General features: G+C 41.2%; 2 protein-coding genes across 2 annotated transcripts in view; both read right to left on the bottom strand.

Annotated features, from left to right (window-relative positions):
- Positions 1 to 13,387, bottom strand: part of llgl1 (LLGL scribble cell polarity complex component 1) — a 40,861-nt gene extending 27,474 nt beyond the window's left edge. Inside the window, exons 1-2 of the mRNA XM_061711342.1 lie at positions 13,065 to 13,387; positions 9,034 to 9,131 (exon numbers count right to left, since the gene is read on the bottom strand). Coding sequence (XP_061567326.1) covers positions 9,034 to 9,131; positions 13,065 to 13,145 — 179 coding nt within the window. The 5' untranslated portion in view covers positions 13,146 to 13,387. The remainder of the gene's footprint in view (positions 1 to 9,033; positions 9,132 to 13,064) is intronic.
- Positions 13,388 to 14,651: 1,264 nt separating this feature from the next.
- Positions 14,652 to 21,578, bottom strand: part of myo15aa (myosin XVAa) — a 63,197-nt gene continuing 56,270 nt past the window's right edge. The window contains exons 58-65 of the mRNA XM_061711965.1: positions 20,986 to 21,063; positions 20,712 to 20,808; positions 20,447 to 20,607; positions 20,233 to 20,366; positions 19,879 to 20,012; positions 18,894 to 19,027; positions 17,905 to 18,045; positions 14,652 to 16,697 (exon numbers count right to left, since the gene is read on the bottom strand). Of these exons, the coding sequence (XP_061567949.1) occupies positions 16,596 to 16,697; positions 17,905 to 18,045; positions 18,894 to 19,027; positions 19,879 to 20,012; positions 20,233 to 20,366; positions 20,447 to 20,607; positions 20,712 to 20,808; positions 20,986 to 21,063 (981 nt within the window). The 3' untranslated portion in view covers positions 14,652 to 16,595. The remainder of the gene's footprint in view (positions 16,698 to 17,904; positions 18,046 to 18,893; positions 19,028 to 19,878; positions 20,013 to 20,232; positions 20,367 to 20,446; positions 20,608 to 20,711; positions 20,809 to 20,985; positions 21,064 to 21,578) is intronic.

Here is a 21,578-nt window from a genome sequence, read left to right as displayed (position 1 = left end):
TAAGTGTCAAACTCTTCAGATATCTGGCAAACTGTAATAAAGCACACAGGCCAAACGACTCCACCCACCCACTAGAGAAACCAACTCAGCTCATTTGCATCCTATCCACACTTTTCAAGCCCTCCCCTCCTCCCAACATCCCTCAGTGTACACTTTGTGATGCACGATTGCTCAATCAGAAGCCAAAAAACACCAAAAAGCACAATATTTGCCAAAATATATATAAAATGATTTTCAATTGGAAAAGTTAACATGAATATCATGGGAAATGAAATCCCACTCTATTGTTCCTGTAATCGAAGTACATTTCCTAGGAGTGTTACCTAATAGACATGAGGACGGACAAATTGAGAGCATCAGAAAGTGTATTTACTGATTGTTTATAACAATAGGGGGAAAACATCACTTAATGTAGACTCTGATCACATGTATCCCATCAGATCATGATGTGGTGTTATGTAAATGTCAGCAGAGCTGCATCTTGATGTTCCCCCGAGATTTGCACTTCACATCTAAACCAAACTAGTTTCATAACCATTGTATGTGTTTCTACGGGTTGGTTTTTAGGCAGTTGGACAAGTTAAAAACAATATTACCCAAACTAGAAAGAAAAAAAGTACTAAATGGATTGTCATGATTGTTGTCTTGTGCACATGTTCCAGGAGATAGATCCTTTTGCTTTTAACTTTTTAATTCAATTCAATTTATATAGCATCTAATACAACAAAAGTTGTCTCCAGACACTTTCCAGAGACCCAGAACATGACCCCCGAGCAATTATTACATAAACAATGGCAGGTAAAAACTCCCATAGTGGGAGAAAAGCCTTAAGCCAAACAGTGGCAGGAAAAACTCCCCTTTAGGAGGGAAGAAACCTTGAGCAGCCACGTAAACCACGTAAAATTCTTTGGTATTTTATGAGCAAGATGAGCGTGCTTCCATGCTGGAGAAACTGCACTGAGATGTGTCAGCTGAACGGGCTATTCCTCCATAAACACGACTTTCCCTAACGGGAAAATTTAACACTTAGAATTCAGACACCACAAGTGCTGGATGGTGAATTTACAACAATATCCCAACCCCCCTACCCACCTCCTTGAAATTTCAACACATTATATGAAGAAAACATCATGCAAGCACTTTGCCAACTCTGCCATTATTGTCCACATTTCTTTCTGATTCCTCTCACTTCACTTCAACTCTGTTCTTTCAGCTCCTCGGCGAGACAACTTTGATTTGTCAGTTCAAATAAATGTTTTCCTTTTCACGCTTCAACTCTCCCATTCAACAGTCCATTCATTCAGCTGGTAAAATTGGACCCTTTACTTCGCCACAGAGACTCCTCCAACTTGTTACCAAGCGTGTTTGTGCCCACTGCATTTGTAGGGAGTGAGGGGTTAGGAGGCTTGCATGGACCAAACAAGAGGAATGAGGAGCGTTAAACGGAAAACACAGGCAGTGACTGGTGCACTTTGATGTGTATGAGTACAGAAGTGGAATGAAACGAGCTAAAGATGCTCCGCTGATTTCGCTGGCAGAACTATTCATGTAAAGTTGAATTAGAAATGCATTGAGTGGGTAGCACCCTTCCAAACAACATTGTTGTAACTCGATTGATTCTGAAACATCAGATTGCTGTTTATAAGCAGTTTCTGGGGAGATTATGAGCTGCCTCCATTTGGAGGTGGAGGACCTGTCTTCATAAGTATCAATGACTGGTGTGTAGACGGTAGATCGAGACAGAGACAAATGAACCAGCAATGAATAAATTAATTTTACAATAATAAAGAGTGATGAGAACAAAAAAAACAGAGGAGAGGACTGAAACTAGTGAACATCAAGAAAGAATAGTTTATATACTATTGATGGTTGGCAGCCTGAGGGGGAACTCAAAGGCCATGTGAGGGAGTAAAACGTCACATTTTATTTATTTTGCAAACTGGATGTAAATATAAACATGCCTGTGCAACACATCAGAAAAGTAAAGTGTAGAAAATGGCAAAGTAAAAGTGGCTGTTTTGTTTCTGAATTACTGAATCTATTTTCATAACAATTACATTAGTACTCAGAGCACATGAAGATCTACTGGATAAGCGTTGCACTCCTGGCTCACTGTGGCTGCCAGGCCTAATTTATTGTGGTAGATGCGAGTTAGAGCAAGCCAGTTACCGTGCCAAGATCACTAAGTATCTCAAATATGTATAATTGATGACAGATACTTCATCGTCATTTTCTATTATTTTAAATATTTGCAAGTTATAGCTTCAAAGTTTGAACATTTACAGCTAGAAATAGATATTACTTATATCAATGGTTTCATTTAAGGCACTCTAAGTACCACCACTCTTATTAGAATGTTGCAAATAAAAGGCTATAAAAAGTAGCATTACATCAAAACTGCATTTTAAATCATGAAAACAACCTATTTATATCCATCCCTGCAAAGGAGCAAAGAGCATTCAGTTATTTGCAATCTGTAACTTCGCCACTAGATGTCACTAAATCAAAACCATTTCTCTTTCTACTAATTAAACCAGAGACAACAACTAGGATTGCACATACTAACATGTTGCATCACAAGTAAATATGTTAATGTAACAAAAGCTGGATGCGATTGAGGGCAAGTGACAGCAAAAATAGTATAATTGGAAAGATAATTTGCAAACATGGACATCAGGGATCAAGAGTTCTCCCTATAAAGCAAATAGAAATCTTTGGTTGACTTTCGAAAATGAATAAACAACCTTAGAGTGCTTCTGATTAAGCTAAAGCAACTTAAATTAGATCACTGGGAGATTAAACTAAACAACTGCAAAAGAGAATGTTATTTCTTTCCATTCACCATTAGTCTGCTGCATGTCATTGCAAAAGTCCATGAGTCATTGTCTGAAAACAGGCATTTCCCTGAAATTTAAAGATTAAAACGCAAACTCTTTGAAGTCAAAAAAGATGCTGACCACAGTGACATACAACTGGTAATAGAAATATACATTTCATCTGAAATACAAAAAAAAAGGCAGCTTTCAATTTTGTTTTGATAAAATTAGAGCGACCAAAATGTGATGCATGACCAACAGGATCTTAGCCAGACGGAGGAAAAGCTGTCATCCAGCGTACGCTAAAAAACATGGCGATCAAAGCTCTGCCACATGTGTCTGAATATTAGCTCATCATCTGACGGCTGGACGGCCCAAACTGAGTTCTGCAAGCACTTCTCATCCCAGGCAACTGCACAGGTCGTCTTGGAAACCATTTCAAAAGCTCCCTTTATTAAGACTAGACTCAGCAACAAAGCTCTTACTCACCCAATCTACATAGACGTGCATGCGCAAACACACACACACACACAGACACGCAGAGGGAGGTTAACCCAGGGCAGCACAACATGCATTCCACAACAGGAGACAGACTACTCAAGATCGGCCCTCCACCCCCACGCATGATCTCTGTCGACACACACACATACAGACACAAAAAAAACCCCAACACCACATTGTCCCCTTCCCTCTGCAGAGCCCCAGTCTGTGGTCGAAGCAGAAACTCTAAGGGCGTAATATGATTCTGCTTTTATAAACACACGAGAGCGAGAGAAGGAGAAAAGGAAAGAGTAAGTGAGAAACTTGAACGAGAGGCTGAGAGAGAACAGTTGTGAACAAGAGGGAAGGAGAGGAAACAGGCCAAGGTAAAGGACAAAGGTTAGACGTGAACAAGCACCACAAATTTTACTATTTTCTACTGCAACCGATCCAAAAGATTCTGGTTGTACAGCTCGTGACTCTCCTGAAGCAAACATCTGCTTCTAAGGACTGGAATACCTAGCAGGTATGCTGGACATCATGTCTGGGTCCAACCAATGTCAGTGAGCTTGTTTGATTATCAGAGAACGTGGACACACACACACGATTAGTTGACCAACAGGGAAAGAAATATGGCAAACTATATTTATTTTTAACTAAATAAAATATTTGTTAAGCAACTTGTTTCATTTTAAATAATTAGTTTCTAATAATTTCTTTTGAACAAAAGAAATTCTTAGAAATTACCCTTTTCTCCTGGTATCGCTGTCTGCTTTGAAACAACAACCACATTAGCTGGTAGTGAAGGATTAAGAGTAAATTAAATTAAATTAAGTAAATTAAGAGTTTTGTCTGTGATTATTTCCATATATAAACATTGGTATCAATGAAATATGCCCATCAGATACTCCTGCTGCTTTTCAATAACTATACTGTTTCATAAAAAGGGCAGATGTGCCAAAATATTCATTTTACAAATCTTTTAAAACTTAAACCATTCATTGCTTCATAAAAAAATCTTTTATTTCTTTTTCTGTTTGTGATCCAATGCCAAGTGTTGGTAACCACAAGTCAAATGTTTAAACGGGAAACCACTTTGAAGGCGAGTCATTGACTGGTTTGGCTGATTTCATCAGTTCTGAAGGCATGTTTTCTAAACTTTCACAATTTGGCGATCGATGCAAACACATCATTTTTATTGTACGAGAACGCTACACATGAACTTGTAATGACACTGTTGAGTATTTTCAGCTCTCTCTTCATGTGAACATTTTATATGACGCAACAGCTTTCACCAGCAAACACGCTCTGCAACGAGACTTTATCCTTCCAAACTAAAACCATTTTTAAACAGAAGGCAAAGGCGACAAATTTAAATGTGTCCAAAACACTGCAGAGGCCAAGGCCCACAACCTCGTACCATTAACACCATGCCTTTAAAGGGTGTTGACTTTGGAACAGAGTAGTTAGTGTGTTTTGATGGGATAGCAACGTAAATAACATCCCTATGTGAAATATCACTGACACAAATGATCACTGTAATCCATCAGAGTATACATTCAGGAATGCGACAAATTTGGTAAATTAGATGGCAGGAAACTGAAATGACAACAAGATAAAGGAACACTGCCAAGAGCAAGATTTCTCTGCAGATTAGTGACACTGATTCAGCTATCTGCAACAAAATATTTGAAATGCCTCGCCAAAGAAGCAACTGCAGAAGCAAACTGCAAACAGTCAACAAAAACAAATGACTGAGGAAAAATCCATGACCATCATCACCGCAGTGGCAGTGGATGAGGGAGTTCCCTAAGAAGCAACAGCTGTCAGCAAATCCCACAAATCCATGAGCATTTTGGACATGAAATTGGGAGCGACAAGCCCCAGAGGCAGCCAGCTGGCTGAGAACAGAGAAGAGGCTGCAGGTTCTGATGTGGCCCGTTTTGTTCAAATGAATCTGAATGTTGACTAATTCATAATTCATGGCATTTTAATGGACGCATATTCTCTCTCGCACTGTGCTGCAAACTGATAAATACTCAGGTTCTGCATATAAAAGCAGTGAAAAGCTCCATGCAATTATTTACAGACATTACGGGGTAAACAGTCTTTTTTTTTTTTACTCTCAATGTGATTAGACATGACGTTTAAATAATAACAAATGAAGCTTGAATTTTACTTTAAGTAAGTAAATACATTTTAAAACAAGCACCTTCCAGGACCCTCTGCAGTTTGCTCATTGTTGTAGTTGAAGATGCCGTCACACACCTGCTTCAACGAACCCACAGTCATCTGACCAAAGCAGTCAGTAGCGTGAGGGTCATGTGCTTTGATTCCTCCAGTGCATTTAGCTTCATCCAGCCTGCATTACTACATAAGAAACTCCAGAAAACACAAGTGGATGCCTCTGCATACCGCCTGGATTACCGACTACCTGACAAACAGACCACAGCTTTTTCACCAATGGAGTGTCTTCAGATCCGCTGCAACACAGACCACTGCAGGAGATCCTTCCTGCCCACGGGAATAAACCTCCACAACGACTCTCTGAAGAGACTAAAATCATGAAATCTAGTGCAATAATTCCTTTCCATTTGGGAACTAATAAAGTAGTTTTGAACTGAATTGAAATGAAGAGGCACTGTAATGCTTTCACAACAGAATTCCCTGTTTAATAACATCCTTCGGCTTTGGCCAGTACTGATATATTTCTGCATGAATTTTGACTAAAATACATGCATTTATCTACCCGTCTGTTTCAGCCACATCTGTCACATCCTCATCCTCAAGCCTCTGCGTTCAATTCATTCCACTATCCTGCTGCACTTCAATTTTACATTTTCTTCCTGCGTCTATCCATTTTCTTCCTGCGTCTATCCATTTTCTATAACCACTTCATCCTGTTCAGGCTCACAAGGAACGAGGAAACTATCCCAACTATGGGTGTTTTTCATTATTTTTGAAATTGCAACTGCAAATAGAAAAATACACCAAGTGTCATATATCGCAAACAAGTTCGCACAGGGTGGTTTTAGTGGGGGGAAAAAAAATGAATATTTCATAAAACTGTAATGGAAATACATTTTTCACATTTTTTGTAGGATCTAGTTTACTTCAGCATAAAGAAACAGGCACAATAGGAAGAGGTAACCCTTTCATATTTCACCAAAAGTTATGCAAGTAATCCTAAAGTTTTTAATCCATTGCTCGTCCATGAAATGAGGACAATTGCCTCCAAGAAATCCCTGAGACGTGGCCAGATCCACATATAAAGGGCTTTCCTTGCCATAATCCGCTGCACACATCTACGCCTTTTGAGTAAAAACAATAACGGCTGAAGTGGTTGCATAAAGAAAAATTAACCCTGCAAAATTAAAGCAGCACAAAGGAACGTTTTAGCTCAAAATGGGTCCCCATATAGGTATGGAGTTTAGGGCGCTTTTAAGACACACTCCAAGATTTACTCTTGTTCGGCCACTCTCTCGTTTTATCTGCCATCATTGCCTCCTTCAGTGTCAAAGTTGCATCTACCATGATGTCCCCTGTGGCTTTGTGAGCTAGCTTTATTGTTGTTGGTGTGTAACATCGTGCCGTGAAGTGATTATGTAGTTGTTGCAAGAGATGACCGAGACGCGAGTCCAAAGTTACTTTGGACGGGTTTTGACAACAGAAGAGACGGGAGACAGCGGGAGCTAGACAGAATATACTTCCTAAAAATAATCCAACATTCCTTGAACTGAAACCGACAAATACGGGGATAACAGGCAGACTCCAAACAGAAAGACCCCAGCAAGGCCATTCCTCTTTATTCACAACATTTTTATCTAAATTTCTCTCGACTCTGTGCCTAAAATATCACATTCAATCATATTCAAGGCTAACCCATTTAAGTTACCCTCTACACGTCCAATGCTTTAGCTTGTTTACTGTTTAATGTCAAATCAGTTTTGTGGTCAATAGAAATTATTTACATGTAGCTGTATAGCAGAGCTATTTGCCTCCCGTCTTCTCTCTTTCACACTCCCTTGTCTTCACTGACTCTGTTTATCTCCCCCTCCCCTCCTCCCTCTATCCATCTCGACGGGTGCAAGTGCCTGGTACCAGTAGTCTCCCTCTCTCCCTCTCTTAAAGCCACATCTCAAAGAGTTGATTCTCCAGTCTGTTGCATTTGCACATAAAACAGACACAGACAGACACACACAGCTCCTTCCACGCAGTGAAACGTGTACATACCAGCTACATAACCATACACAGGTGCTACGAGCACAGATTTAGATTCAAACGCTGGCATGTTTGTGGTTATAAATCACATTTCCTGCTCCTGCTACAGGTCACGCACTCGCAAAAGGAAAACATGCGAGACAAACGTGGAGCATGTGCATCACCTGATGCCCGTCGGAGGACTATAAGCTCTGCATCAAAAACATCCAGGCATTCAACAAGTGACAGACTTGTGTTGCGTGGACGGCGTGCGAGTCTCCAAGCCGATGGAATTTCTGACACAACTGACACCCCGAGCCAAATTACAGTTTTGTTGCAATGCAGCTCACATGCCAAACCGGCACTTATTCCCAGTACAGCTTCGCTCGGTGCTCCAGCCGAATCCAGCGCTGTGTCTGTGAGGGCTGGAGGTAAGAGCTCCTCTGACCACACACCACCAAATGCCTTTATGACATTCAGAGCCTCTGAGGGGAAAAATTATCCTCTTAAAAGTGCTTAAATAATGTTGTAATGATGATGGTGAAGCTGTTTTGTTTTCAGTTTTAGCTGCCAGGATGTAGATTCATAAAGCCAGAAGTTGTAAACAAAGTCCTATCCTTATAATATCTTATAAACCAACTACACTGAAAATTTGTGCAAATGTAATGTCAGACGTGCTTGGATAGGAGAGTCAGGAAAATCACATTTTACCTCATTTTACCTCAGAGATTTCATCAGTGTTTTAAAATGCAGAAAAAAAGAGGAATAAATAGCTGGTTGACAGTTTTGGTTTACTAGGGAATGATCAACCAGTCCTCCCCGCTTCAACCCCGGTGGTGCAGACAGTGCAACTTCCCACAAAAACAGAGCCTACGCAGCAGCTCGCTGCTTAGCCGGACTCGTGTTATATAAACAGCTCTTCTGCAATCTCTACTGATCAGGATATCATCAACGAGGCAGCATCAGACCCTGAGACTCAGAGCTGCTGCAGATTAGAGGATATCAAGCAGAGCATAACTGGCACCTCAATTAAACTTTAAAAGAGTGAGGCGCTCATCCTGCACAGCACACAAAACCTTGCACTGAAGAGTATGAATTCGTCAACCGACAAACCTACAACTGAAGACAGATCTAAAGCTGCAATGCAGAGCTGATGTGGAGATAACGGAGAGGCACTTCAAACTGACAGCAGAAACTGACAGCAGAGGAAGGAAAAAGCTTTCTCCACTTTGCCTCGGAGTTTCAGTGCAGCAAGCTTTAATTGGACAGGATGATCTATAGAAAAACCTTGGTCAGTGCTGATCAATCTGGTCTGTTACTCCTGCTGACTACATATTTTCTGTTTTAATTATACAGGATCTACAATCTGCTGAAGCAGATGTCAGCTCTCTGCAGGCAAAAGGTCCACAGTCCATCGCAGAGCCACATATATTCTAAAGAATTGTAAATGTCAACGCATTGGCCAGGCTAGTAGGACTGATGATGCCTCAAAGGCAGATGTGTCGGATCCAGAAGCTCACCTGTGATAAAAGGATACATTTTTATGGCTCCAGACTTTGTGCCAATGGCCATCAGTTGCAGTTTGGGGTCAAAGGCCAGAGCACTGGGCTGATGGGGGAATCCATGCTCCACGGTCTACGAGAGAAAACAAGGGAGAGGATATGAGTGGGAAAGGCAAACAGCGCACAGCTTAAACAGATGATACACACACAAAAGACACAATAAAGGCTGAGATTTATTTTTCAGACACCCTTCCATTACAATAAAGCCAGCAGAGTCTGTGATTGTGCGTACGTGCTTTGGCCTGTCAAGACTCTACAGTCTGCAAAGCGTCAAAAAGGGAGGATACCCTTAATAAAGTTACAGGAAAAGTTATTAAAGAAGAAAAAAACAAGAGACAGAACTACTTTATTGCACGGCAAGCTTTGTTAAAAGGGGGACGGAAAACAGAAACATTCAAACTTTATTTTCTCCAACCCAAGTCAGGAGATGGGTAGTGAAGCATTTAGAGCTACCGAGAAAGAGCAACCATGCAGAGATACACTTTAAACTGATGTAAAAGATAGAGGGGGTCTTATAAGATTTACACACAACCAAACTCTGAGAAGGGAAAGAAATAAAATAAAACTGGTTGTTTTAGGGGGAAACTCACTCAGTCATGAAGTAAAAAGTCAACTCTGTTTTTTTAAGTGCCAGAAATGATAGCACACTTACACAAACATACAAAGACATCAAAGTAGGTCTCCCGTTGAGAGACCACCTAAGTGACAGTTGCACCAGCTGGTGCCAAACAGTTTTTTTTTTCAAGTGTGTGTTTGCTGTTCCAGCAAAATAAACAGTTCATGGACTTTGCACAGGATACAACATTTTGTCAACCTGAATATTCAGTCCTGAGGTATCTCACCACGTACACATCCCCCTAATATCACAGGTGTCTAGTGAGCGGGTCCCTCTGCAGATGGCTTGTTTCATCAAAAATCCAGAATACACAAATATTCAGTTTTCTGTCATTTGTTGCACTAACCTGGCTGACCATTACCACCGGTACAAAACATACCAAACCAATCGCTACAAGGCAGGGTTGGACTTTGTGCAATGGCTCATACAGGAACATCCAAGAACCTCTGTTCAAAAAAAACCAACATGGCTGGAGAATCGCTAATAACGCCTTCAATCAGCAACTGTCACTAGAGAAGTGACACCAGTGTTCATTCTCGACTGCACGCCATTCTTGATATCTTTAGTCAGTTCTTTTCTAGTTGTCCGTCTACATCACATCCTTCCTCTCTCTTATTGGTTTATTGGTTTCTTCTGCGTCTGTCTGTACTGACCTCTGCACATCAAATATTAATCTAGAATAAATTATTTGCATTAAGAGATAATGGCAAAGCATGTACTTGCAAATCCATATGTAGAGACAATAGAATACAAGACAATAAAAACAAATGGATATTGTTTTGACAACCTTCAACAACTTTTTCTTAAAAATGTAATTGTCTGAATGATTACCAAATAGCCGAGGCTCCATTTCAGATTTCAGTTACAACTATTATTTGTCAGCTATTTATTATAACTTCCTATAACAAATTTTTGTCAGCCAGGAAAAGTTCAAGTCAGAATGTCAGTTACCGGCAGTCAGAATGAAAGTAAACATGCCGCCTCGTTTGTGTTATTAACTCACATGAAAAACACCAGCTTTATGAGAATGTTTACATGGTCAAAATTCAGATTTTTGTGTTTGAGAGTCTTTGCCAAAATAAAGTCAAATTTGATTTGAGTGTTTTCATACTGGCACTATTTAGGACGACGGATGAATGTGATTCACGCGAGTCATTGTGAACACAGCGGCCGCACCAAAACAGCGAGATGTCTCTGAAAGTGTGGTACGATTATCAGCAAACTGATGCAGTCCATTTGCACTGTGAAAACTTCATGTTTGAAAATGTTTGAATATGCCCCCAATATCAATAAAAAAAGCAACAATCAGATAAGCAAGAAGTATGAAGCAGAAAAATGTTATTGGTACACACTCGCCTTTCTCCTGTGTTCACACATTACTGCAGCTAACCATGTTCTTGACTTCTCGCTGGGCAGCTGGACATAAAGTCCAGCCACTTCAGACCATTTGTACCAACACATACACAGAAGTGTTTGTATGAATATGGGAGTCCATGACAGAGATATGAAATACATGTACATGTGTGTACATATGAAAATAAATGTTCACTGTACGAAAGCTTGTTTTCTGTCCTTCAGAAAGGCCGGCCTCTGTCTTCTCCATGGATTCCTTTTCTTGCCATCTAATTGCTGATGTTGCAAAACTGTCAGCATCCATATCTCTCCCCTCAGAGCAAGCAATAGGCGGAGTCCGTACAACATGTAAATCAGGTGCTGCATATGCCAGATATCCAGTTCAGTTCGAACAGCGAAAGTACTGTTTATGAAAGCGCCTATCATGCAGGTGGCTGTAAGGCAACCGCTGCCATCACCTGGGCAGATACCACAGCTCTCTCCTGATTAAAACACACGGTAAACATCGATCACTGTGCTTCTATTATGTTGATGACTCCTTCCACCATTCAATATCCTCCTCTCCCATCTCTTAACACAAGACAGCTGGCCATCCTGTTGTATAAGGAATGCACTTTCAGCAGATACCTCACCTGGAATTTCAGCTCAGCAGTAAGGAAAATCTGAACTTGCAAGCTCAACTTTTTGATGAACTTACTTGAAAAATATATTTACACTAGTAAGAAAACTTACGTATACCAACAATTGTGTTTGTTGGAATTTAATTCAAATTGTTATTTGTGGTTAACAGGTTTTATTGGTGCAACTAGAACAACCATGCCAATATTATCAACCTGTGCACAGTACACCATGAGCTGCATTTTCTTTGTTCAGTATGGATAATACTGTCACGTTATCAACTTGGCCTGACAGATTTTGCCTTTCAACATTAAATGTTTGGACAACCCAGCTCTCTGAGATTCGGCGTGGAAACAGCAACCCACCTAACCTCAGTTCAAGGCTATACGGTGCTGCAAAACTGGTTTGTCTTTGCATAGCAGCCCATACAGATGTATAATACAAAGACCCTGTTTGCCAAGTTGCACCACATCCAAAAACGATTACCTGCAGCTGATATTTGAACACACAATTACCTTGACAAAGGGGTCCCGCAACCTACTTTTAGGCCACCACAAGTTTAGCAACAGTGGTCAAGGTAACAGCACGTAGCTCTTTAAAAGTGGATCCAAAATGTGCTCAGGCCAGGAGCTCTTAAATATATCTCAGCTCTGGGAAGAGGGGGGAACCCCCCACCACAAGATGTTCAACACAGGATCATGGTGATGGTGACTGTACATTAAATGCCTCATAATCATGCGGGGCTGATGTCAGAGTTTAGTAAAGCTCACTCTCCCTGCTTGAGCCAGAGATCCTCAGAAGCTGAGCAACATGACGGATCAGCAGGCTTTTTCCAGCCAGCAATGTGGATGGTGATCAATACTTGTCGGCCACGCAGCTCCTCACGAGGCACCAGTGTGTGCAACAGCCTATATTGTGAATTAATCTTCTTACATTTGAAATCTCCTAATCCCCACGGCTGACACGAGCACTTACATGTTATAGAGCAACATTGGCTTTGGTGAGAGAAGTTTTTTGGGATGTGCTGGGATGTGTTTGCAGGCCTGAGAGCAAATCTGAACCCCCCAGAAACACATCACCATCAATCAGCAACACTTCGCACGTAAAGGCTGATTTGTGGTTCCGCGTTACACCGACGCAGAGCATACGGCGTACGGTGCGCGTCGCTGCGTACCCTACGCCGTAGGGTCTGCGTCGATTTAACGCGTAACCATAATTCCGGCTTAATTTGTTCAGTCTGTGTGGAAATCAGGACCCAAACTAGCCCAGAGCAACCAGGCTCCCCGCTTATCAGCACTCCACTTCAATCTTGGTCCCCATTTGGTGAAAAATACAAGCCTGCTTTAGTTTTGGGGAGCAGCATGTGAGGAGGAGGAGGAACCCCCACCCCCCCACAGCCCCAAATACTCCTCATTTTACCTTGTTGAAGGCGAAAAGCTCCTGTTTGATCTTCTCTCTCTGCGGGTCGGTGCCCTGGCGACGGAACCTAAACTTCATCATGTTGGAGCCGTGGCGGGGGAGCGGCGGGAGCAGCGGGACGGAGGAGGGAGACGGAGACGACGACCCGGAGCTAGGCTAGCGGAGAGCCCGTGCAGCTGGGAGCGGGGCTGCAGCTGGGGCTGCTGCTGCTGCGGCGGCAACGGCACTGCTGCTCTTTCTTCACCCCTTCGCTGCTGTTTAGGTCGCGGTGGGTTTGACCACAGCACTCCCTCCTCTCCCCCGGTTCACACGGAGCCTGCTGTCGTCCACCAATGAGACGGAGGACATCTGCGAGAAGCGAGTCTGAAGGAGGATTTATGGTTCTGCGTTACACCGACGCAGAGCCTACGGCGTATGGTACAAGGCGATGCGCGAGGTACGGCGTAGGCTCTGCGTCGGTGTAACGCGGGACCATAATTCAGGCTGCAGACACGCCCACAGAGCGGAGCACTGCCGAGGGCGGCGCTTGTTTTGAGACCCCACACACGCCGGCGGGACGTCCGTTATTCAGGCGTTCATTAACCGTTACAGACGGTAAGTCACGGGTGAAAAAATCGAACAGCCATATAATGAATACCCGATAATAGTTGAAAAAAACAAAACAAAAAAAACAGTTGAACTTGTTCACTTTAAATTGTAAAAATATTACATTTGATTTTCTTTATATTAGATCGATCTCTTAAAAAAAATATTTTTATAATATTTTATATAATATTTTAAAATATGTTTATAGTTGTATAATGAATACTAATGAATACTACAAAAAAAAAAAAAACAGTTGAACTTGTTCACTTTAAATCTGCCACAATCATCCTGAACATTATTAAATAGATCATTGCACTTTCAACAGGCATTAGTCATGTCTGTTCTAACTTATTTACTGTTTTTTTTTTTTTTGGTATGTATTTTTAATGTATTTATTCGTTTTCTATTGTAATGTGTCTTGATGGGAACGTGTGAATGTGGTTGTGAGCCCTGTCAAAGAGGAATTTCAAGCAATAAAGTATTCTAATGTCTAATGTCTAAATTGTTAAAATATTACATTTGATTTTCTTTATATTAGATCGATCTCTTTAAAAAAATATTTGTATAGTTCACAACGACAGCTATAATGCCTCCCATTGCTGTTTTCTACTGATTATTCCCACAAGTGCCTTCACAATTTCTACAAAGATGTTGGCTAACCTCAAGTACAGTAAGATTTCTGACGTCACACAATTGTTACAAGCTTTTTGTGCTAAAAATTGTGCTAAATTCATCACATTTTGTATATTGTATTTTTAATTGTCCTTGAATTTTTAAGAACAATGCCAGTGACTCAGAACCTGCATTACTGTTATTTTCAACATATTGTTTTATAGGATTTTATGCTTTTTGTGTACTCTGCATATTTAGTTTTCTTGTCTGACCTGCTTCCTTAAAAATTACAAAATGCATATATTTGTGATCACTTAGCCGCTTGAAAATAAATACTTCATTTACACACCTTTCAGAATAGGTTATACTAAAAACTTTAATACAGTTCTATTCACATCCATTAGTTATGTACAACCAATATTTACAAAATACACACTGTATGAGTAAACATTTGTTGAGTGCAAAAATCTTCTGATATAAGTGGCCTAAGAATTTATGTGCCAAATCCTGCTTCCATAAATATATTTCCCTGCCAGTACTTTGCCCTTTATTTCATGGCAAAGGGAGAACATTTTTTTTTATTTATGATGGTCCTTTAATGTTTTACAGTAATGCACCTTCACATAAATGAGGCGAACATAGTCAGATATTTGCTGTGTCCAAAAATCAACCCCTACTCCCTAAATGGTGCACTATTTCTCCTGAGATATGTTCAAGTTAAACAGTGCACTCTCACAGGAGTATTACAATCCTCGACAGTAGGTTGTTTTTTGTTTTTTTTGGTTCTTTTTAGTGCTGTGCCAGTCATGAACAAATCATTTTTCAGAACAACTGCTTAGTGGAAATTAACTGAATCACTTACTGCAATAATTTATTTATGTCACAGTTGAGCTGAGTTCAGCTGCAAACAAGTAAACACTGCTGCTGTGAAAAAACGTGATTGGTTTCCTGCAAACGAAAGACTTGAGTGAATCACTGATTGACTGTATCCCTGTATCCCCAGGCGAACAGGTAATGTAATTGGGGGATTTCACACAAGGTGTTTACATTTGCATAGTCACATAAACATAATCACATGCTGTATTACATTCAGTCATGCAGTCACTGAACGTACTGGTTCACAGTGAACACGAGTCCCCAGTTATGGTGAGCAGCTTAAGCTGGAAGAATCAGGCTCAACAAGACCAAGAGCAATGATGAACTATAGACCAGTTTAAAAGACTTAAAATAATTCAAAACCAACGTTCATTTCCAAAATTTAGAGAAGAAACATCTAGAATATTCAGATTTATGAGTGGAGATATGGTGTATTTGCCAAAGCTTTGCAGGAAGCAGAGAATTATAAGCTGCGGAAACATGAACCGTTCAGCTGTTTTTTCAGTTCAGTGATGCGCAGTGAGAGCTCAGATCAAGTACTGAAGGATTCAGTGAAGGAATCTTCAATAAATCTTTTTAATTATTTGAGTCCAATGATTTCAGTAAACTAAAAAGAACTTCCCGACTCATCACTCGTGTCTCTGATGTGCCTTCATCAAACAGATAGACATCTTCCCAATCAGTACACAAGTAAGCCGGGTGCTTTGACACAACCCCCTCCTCATGTACGGCTAGTACTAGTGTGGAGTTGCAATGTGATTTCCTTGCGCTTGCATCAGCACCTGAAGAGTTGCTTTTCTCAACATCCAACAGGAGCAACACCTCCAATGTAACGCAAATAACCCAAAATTTGGTCTGGGATTGCATGATTTGATCCCTTTCAAAGTCAATGGACAGTGACCCCATTGACCTTTCCACTGAGCAGGGGCAGTGAAGTTGTTGCTGGGTAATATTAGACACTATCGCTTTCTATGGCGCAGTAAACCACCTGGAAAATAATTGTTGGCAGCAACTACAGCAACACCTCCTACTTTTGTACAGTGCAAGGCCACTACTATTTTAATCTACCTTAATGTTGCCATGGAATCACAACTGATAATAATAAAAATGTCCTTCTCAAATGGGGAGCTGAATAAAGAAACTGTAGTCCTTATCATCGGTGCACCAAACTGTACAGCAGCCACAACAGATAAGAGCCCAGATGGTTCTCGACAAGAAAACCAAAGTAGCAGGTTAAATATTTGGTCAAATCTGACTCAGTTTGCCTCAAAAAGGCAGCACTGAGGCATTTTATTTGCTGTATGAATGGGTTAAGAGTAAAAGTGCATTCTTAACATTTTAACCATGCTGAACACGAACATAGCCTTTACATATCAATGTATTCTACTTTAGAAACAGAGGTAGATGCAGTATATTTATAAGACATGAAACGTATTTCTGTCCATCTGTACATCTGTGCTATAGCAGGGTAATTTCACTTGGTGGTAATGTGAGTCTCTTTTCTCTGGCTGACAGCATGTTCTCCATGTGCATGGCAACGACTCGGCACAGCTCCAGGCCCTAGAGGACAGACAGACATAAACAAATCTTAAAGGGGAACTATTATGAAAAACATGCTTTTTCTTGCTTTAACATATATAAAGTGGTCTCCCCTCAACCTGCCAACTCAGAGAAGGAGGAAAGCAACCAAATTCTGCAGTGTCTGTACAGCCGCCGGGATGAGCCGTCCAGTTGATGTGGATCTACGAACCGTTCAGATTCTGCTCCCGTTGTTACGTAACCAAAATGCAAACCACCCCCACAACTATAAAACCGTGTAACTGCATGCGAGCGTCCGACATCGCGTCGCACTGCGTGACATCGGACGCTCTCTGTCCATCTCCCTTCAGCCAGCTGCCACTTTATTGAAGTTTTTGTAGTGAAATGAGGAGGAATCATAGAGATAATTTCTCATTTCAACTAACTGGATCAAAAAAAAAAAAAATCACTGGGTTTGTATTTATGTATGTATGTATGTATGTGTATGCGTATGTAGGCGTATATATGTATATATATTAAATATAGCAATAATGCACATATATATGCCTTTGGTTTTTACCTGCATGGTATCAATCATTAATATGTGTGCAGACAAGGTAAAAAAAAAAAAAAAAAAAAAAAAAACTAACTGGATCAGCCGTTCCTCATCCATGACTGTTTCCTACAGCGCTTTCAACCGGCTTTCAATGCGAGCAACAGGAAGAAAATAGAAGTAGGGCGTCTGACAAATGTTCAGCTCAAAACGGCGCGCCGCGCAGTGCTGCTGCATCGCTGCGGCCAGTTAGGACAGTCCAATAGAAAATAAAGCAATGGAATTGATTTTGTCGCTGACGCTCGCTCGCATCGAATGCAGTTAGGACACGGTGTAATAACTCCGCTGGCCGGAGCTTCCGCCATTTTTTTGGTAGCGGTGTATCGCGTCATTCAGGCAGCCAATCAGCACAGTGCCTCATTATCATAGCCTCCACGCCCACTCAGAATCCCGCATAGAGAAGGAGGTTAAAGATAGAGACATGGTTTAGAGGCTGAATTTCTAATTTATTTAGCAAAAACTATCAAAAGCTCGTTTTTAAGACATTCAAGGCCTGTTTAAAATAGGTATTAGATGCCATAATAGTCCCCTTTAAACAATGCAGCACTCAAGATGAAGTCTTAGATAAATTGTTAAAGTCTCATTGCATCGTTGGTGTGTTTTACACACACACACACACACATACTCGATACACACCTGCTCCAGCTGCAGCTGTGTGATGCGCTGGTTGAGCAGGTCTCCTATCATGATCTCCACGTAGGGGTAACTGGAGCCGGACGTGGGTCTCTGGGTGCGAGTTGACTGGACTTCCTTCAGGGGGAACCGTACCGTGGCCTCCTAATCTCACACACACATATAAACATGCTCAGATAGATATTTTAGGAACCATAAATACATTTATACCACCCTCTGGAGACAGAAACCGTCGATCAGCAGAACTTTACACCATCGGGCTGAGAATATTACTACTGAGACAGAGGACAAAGAAAGGAGCAGTGAGGAGTGTACGGACCTTTACTTCAGTGGAAGTAAATAACTACTGTACAAACGTATAGCACAACACATGAGGTCAAGACTCAGTGGTGCATCCACATATCAAGGATAAACAACACTTATGAGGACAACAAATGTCTGTTTTTTGGAACAGAGAAGATGGGTGATTTGAAAGAAGAGTATAATGAGCCTTCTATTTAAAACTGGGAAGACCAACATCAAATACAGAAGACAGACTCCGGTTTCACCGACCAAACAGCTACAATGCGGCCTTAAATCTCCTGGCCAGACAGTTTCAGAGCCATTTGCACCTCGATTCATGTGAACAAAACCAGGTCAGCAACTCACAGTGAACAAAAGTCTTCAGTGATCCACAGACGTGATGGGTGGGTCAGTGATTTGCACACCACTTCTACAGTCTATAATCTCAAAACTCCACAGCACTTGATTTAAACCCAACATGCTTTACAAATGGAAGGTGAGACATATTCAAGAGAAACGACAAAAGAAGTCCATTTGTCTTGATTTCAGCCTTTGAGAGTTACAATGACCTGGATAACAGAGTATACACTTGACTAGCGTGACCAAATGCATTGTTCTGAAGTAACTGATTACATACATTCAATTTTAGTCCCAGAGGCACAAACAAGTGTTTGAGCCTGCGTGATTGTGACCTTAAGACTGTGACGTACGTGAGTGTCTTTGTTGAGAAAGTGTAGTCCATTCAGATTAACGGCGAGGATGCAGGGGCCATGGATGGAGGCAGAGCCCGAACTCTGGATGTAGAAGAAGGAGGAGCCAAACATGGGGAAGGCACTGACCAAACCTGGACAGGAAAAAAGAGACAAGTCACTTCTTCAAAATTTCCCCAAATAATGCATTAAGATGGCCATCTTTATTACTTTTAGAAAAAAAAATTGAGGGACTTAAATCATTTTCTTTCGGTATGTTAGGAGTCTCAGAACAGAGCCTTTTGATCAAAAATGTTATTGACAAAAAGGACCTTTTGCCATTTTTAGCTCAGAGAGTCTGCCTATAGGCATGGGGGTTATGTTGTTTTTACATCACAGTTAAAACCTGACTCTTGTGTGGTCTCACAGTTACTTGGACACACCCTGTCAGGTGTTGGGGGTCACTTACAGACACCCTCTTCATACCAGTAAACCAACAGCAGGAAGATTTATGGGTAACCTTTGACATCACCCCATTCAAAGTCAAAAGACGGCAAAGCCGGACCAGAGGTCAATCATGGTTTTTTTTCCGTCTTTACTTCCTTAAATCTCAGAGTTGCCTCTACCTTGATGTCCACTGCTCTCTGTGAGCCAGTTTCATTGCTGTGTCACACAGAACAAGTCATACCCTTTTGTCTCAAGAGACAACCAAATTTAATTTGTTGGTTTTTGCCAATAGTAGAGAGAGAACACCATAAGAGTTAAACGATGCTTCCTAAAAATAATAATGCTTTCTAACTGAATTGAACTAACATTTTAATATAAAAATACGCCCTGGAATGACTTTAATACCCCTACATTGGGGGTTGGGGTTGATTGTAAAATCTTATCATTAACTTTTAAAGCTAAGGAGCACACTGAATGTTGAACATACTGATACGCATTTAAAGAAAAGTTCCTTTCGGAAGCAGAAATGTTGTCACGAATCCCCAAGCTGAGGTCTTACCGAGGAACTGTGCACGGGCCTGGTTTGGGTTCAAAGCCTGGACCTGCGGCATGTGCTGCATTACCATGTTCAGCCACTGCTGTGAACCCTGTTTGCTGTAGAACTGAGGGGGGACACACTCCTGGACCTCACGGCTAAACACACACGTTAGAAACAATCCAGATGTAACTCAGAGGCTGCAGGCAGATGCAGTATTATACATGTGCATTCTGGTGACTATATTATACAATTGTGTCTGCAGTTGCAAGCATTGGTGCATGTGGGTTTTTGTGAGTTTATAGAAAAGAGTAAAGCTTTATGGTCCCGTGACATGCCAAAGACAAAGGTTTCAAACTAAATATAGAGTATATGTACATGGTGGGCAGGTAGGTGGCGTCCTTGGCACGGTGCTGCAGGGCTGCCAGCCTGGCAATCTGCTGCATATGCTGATCACTGGCCTTACCCTGAGGAACCACACTCAGCAAGGCCTTCAGGTAGTCTGGCAAGACCTGGAAAAGAGATCACATACTGTAGGGGAGCGGTTCTTTCACCCTGTGAACGTGGAAGCCGGCAGTCCCTCACGCTGTACCTGGTTGTAGTGCATGGTGACGTAGAGCTCGTTGTCAAGTTTAAGAGCCAGACTCCAAATGACTCTTCTGAACCAAAGGCTGTAGTTGGCGTCCACTTGCTCCGCCTCTGTAGCAATGTCCAGGATGTACTCACGTTTGTTCAGCGGGCGCACATTCTGACCTACGCAGAAAGCAATTCAGTTAACGTCTTTATAACATGCGGGTGTTAAAAGGTATCAGAAGAGTTGGGATTTTCGAGTTCCGCTTTAATACGAGTGCTCTCACCTCTGTGTGTGACCAAAAACACGGTATATTCATCCAAAGCCTCCAGCCTCTGCAGTCCCATCTCGAAGCAAATCTCCTCAATCACGTCTAAAGTAACCTGAAAAGAAAAGGTTCTATCATGATAAACAACCCTACAGCTATAAATGTCTGTTTCCAGTATATAGAACCCATTCCTTATTGTTTGGTCTTATTGGTCTTTATGCTTCATGGTCAGAATAATTACAGTATTGTTTCCTCTGCTCTGTTTGTGTTTGAGTGTGTGTGTTGCAATTACAGAGCATGTCTTGATCTTCAAGTGTCTCTCGATTCCACCTGGGAGCAGGAACAGCTGTCTCTTGGAGCTCCGCCCAGCCTGCAAACAGAAACCCATTTAGAGGAAAACATTGTACGACTGGACACTGGTGCCGGCGTGCAGCTGATGCTGACGACCGTTTTTTCATATTCATCTGCTCAGCACACATGCCTAGTTGCAGATCATTTACGGATGTAAAATAAACAGATCGAGTGTAACATGACAGTTTTTCAGTAAGTCTTGATAAATCAGTTGATATCAAGACTATTGTTGCTAAGCAACTTAATCCCTGAGGTTCATAGGTTCAGTTTTCTGCTTCTTAATCACCATTGCAAAATTGTTTGACAGATTCAGAATACTCCCCCTATCAGTTTCACTGATACCACTATATTTCTACCAATCCTCATCGTCAAAAACAATTCTTTGATCCTTATATGTTCAGATAAGCATGAAGAAATTCTTTCTGATCTTCCATTAAGTACAAACATGAATGTTTGTGCACAGAATTTAACTTGAAACTCATAAAGGTAATCATTAGTAATCATTTTCTGAATTATTGTTCAATAGAGCCCTAA

The sequence above is a fragment of the Cololabis saira genome, chromosome 21, assembly GCF_033807715.1.
Source record: "Cololabis saira isolate AMF1-May2022 chromosome 21, fColSai1.1, whole genome shotgun sequence".
NCBI classification, from domain to species: Eukaryota; Metazoa; Chordata; class Actinopteri; order Beloniformes; family Belonidae; genus Cololabis; species Cololabis saira.
This window is presented reverse-complemented; position numbering and strand designations above follow the sequence as displayed.